The sequence below is a fragment of the Macaca nemestrina genome, chromosome 3 (assembly GCF_043159975.1).
Source record: "Macaca nemestrina isolate mMacNem1 chromosome 3, mMacNem.hap1, whole genome shotgun sequence".
NCBI lineage: Eukaryota > Metazoa > Chordata > Mammalia > Primates > Cercopithecidae > Macaca > Macaca nemestrina.
Window position 1 is genome coordinate 132,963,709 of NC_092127.1, and position 2,421 is coordinate 132,966,129.

General features: G+C 37.7%; 1 protein-coding gene across 1 annotated transcript; it reads left to right on the forward strand.

The window, feature by feature from the left end:
* Window positions 1-261: 261 nt before the first annotated feature.
* On the forward strand, window positions 262-2,421 carry LOC105477339 (calcium binding protein, spermatid associated 1). The gene is made up of 2 exons (XM_011733812.2): window positions 262-1,647; window positions 2,271-2,421. Exon 1 carries the CDS (start codon window positions 338-340, stop codon window positions 1,526-1,528), a length of 1,191 nt encoding a protein of 396 aa, XP_011732114.2. The 5' UTR covers window positions 262-337; the 3' UTR covers window positions 1,529-1,647; window positions 2,271-2,421.

The following is a 2,421-nucleotide window of genomic DNA, read 5'->3' on the forward strand; positions in this document are numbered from 1 at the left end:
CAAGTGACCCTAACTCCACATCAGGCGACATCTTCCTTATAAACAGCAACATGGTAAATCTTAAGTTCCCTGCAATTGAAATGCTTGGCTGTGAATTTGATTTCATAATCAGAGCGGATTCTATTGTCTTTTCATCCAATATTCCTGCAACTAGATGACCAATCGCAGCCTAGAAACAACTTCCAAGGAGACCCAGTTACATTGCCCCCATAGCTGATGCAACAATCACCATGATGACTCAAGCTTTAATCACTCTGATGAACACTGCTCTCCTGCCTAGAGATACCACTGAGTCCAGAAGCAAGACCTGTGAGAGTGCACAGTGCCACTTCGCCCTATGGCTGAAGATGGTTTGCCCAAAATTTATTCTCATCCTCCAACAGAAAGCAGTAAAACACCAACTGCGGCAACCATTTTCTTTGGGGCTGACAATGCTATTCCCAAATCAGAAACAACTATTACTTCAGAAGGAGATCACGTCACTTCAGTAAACGAATATGTGCTAGAAAGCGATTTTTCAACAACTACAGACAACAAACTGACGCCTACAAAGGAAAAACTCAGATCAGAAGATGATATGGGGACCGACTTTATTAAGTCAACAACTCACCTACAGAAAGAAATTACCTCTCTGACCGGCACTGCAAACTCCATCACAAGAGACTCTATTACTGAAAATTTCATGACCGTGAAAATTGGGAATATTTCATCACCAGTTACTACTGTTTCTTTAATAGATTTTTCCACTGACATAGCAAAAGAAGATATCCTCTTGGATACCATTGACACAGGAGATGCAGAGATCTTAATAACATCTGAAGTCTCTGGCACACTAAAGGACAGCAGTGCCGGTGTTGCTGACACTCCTGCCTTTCCACGTATGAAGGATGAAGCTGATATGAACAATTATAATTCCTCCATCAAATCCAATGTCCCTGCTGATGAGGCTATCCAGGTCACTGATTCCATTATTCCTGAGGCTGAAATCCCTCCTGCTCCTGAAGTAAACTTCACTACTATTCCAGATATAACTGCCCTTGAAGAAGAGAAAATAACCAAAATTGACCTAAGTGTTTTAGAAGATGACACCGGTGCTGTGGCTACACTAACTGACTCTGATGAGGAAAAGTTTATCACTGTGTTTGAACTCACTACCTCTGCTGAAAAAGACAAAGATAACCAGGAAGATACTCTGCTAACTGATGAAGAATCTCCCGAGGGAGCCAATATTTGGATGGAGAGAGAGACTGCAACTGAAGCAGAGACCCATTCTGTTTTGCTTACTGCTGTTGAATCCAGATATGACTTCGTTGTCCCTGCATCAATAGCTACAAACCTAGTGGAAGACTCATCTACAGAAGAAGAGTTGTCTGAAACTGATAGAACAGAGACTGTACCTAAGATCACTGAGCCATTTTCTGGAACTAGCTCTGTATTAGATACCCCAGACTATAAGGAAGACACCTCCACAACTGAAACGGATATCTTTGAACTACTGAAAGAAGAACCAGATGAGTTCATGATTTGAAAGCAGCAAAAGGGATACCATGTAAAATTGTGCAATAGCCTAGCCAGCTAGCCTTAAGATCTAAGAAGTTTTTCCAACAAGCAAAAACCTTTAGAAATGAAAGAATGTGGGCATTTAAGGCAAGTATTCGACTTAATAAATGTAGATGCTTAGGACTACAGATCATGTAACAGATTTATGGAAACTTAGAAAACAAAACACAGTGTAAGAGTCCCCCTAGTATCACAAAGTTTCAATATTCTAACAATTACATAATGTAAAATTTTTCGCCCTAGCCTTCAGGGAGTATGAAGACAGAGCAATGTAAAAGCTCATTTCTATAACATTTAATGATGCATATCCTTTAGTTAACAGTCAGTATTATACTTTAGTGAGAATTAAGGATATGAAGATAATCAAATTAACCTCTCAAAAACATTACCATAGCACTAAAAAGTTCTCCCAAAACGCTGGTTCTAAACAATTTTTTCATTGGTATTTCACCAATGATTTTCTTCTACTTAAAAAATTTTTAATCTTCATTCATATAAGAATTTTAAAAATTCAGTAATTGTTTAGCACCCACATGTAAGATACATAAGATTTATGGTAAGGTTCTTAGCACATGTTAGATACAAACTAAAGCAAAATGATATTTTACAAATATGCGTATTTGTCAGAAAAATGTTCTGTAAACATATATATCAATTTAATTTTCTTTCTGTTAAAACATGTTTTCTGAATTTTTGTCCATGTTTTCCAGGTCTTAAACACTGAATATCACACTCTTCTTATGATTCTTGCTAGCGATTCAAGGACATAAATCTTCATTCTTTTGTGGCACAGACTACTTAAATGGGTCTGTTTTCACTTTGCTCATTTCTCTTCAATAAATCTTTTTGGCAAGCAACTGA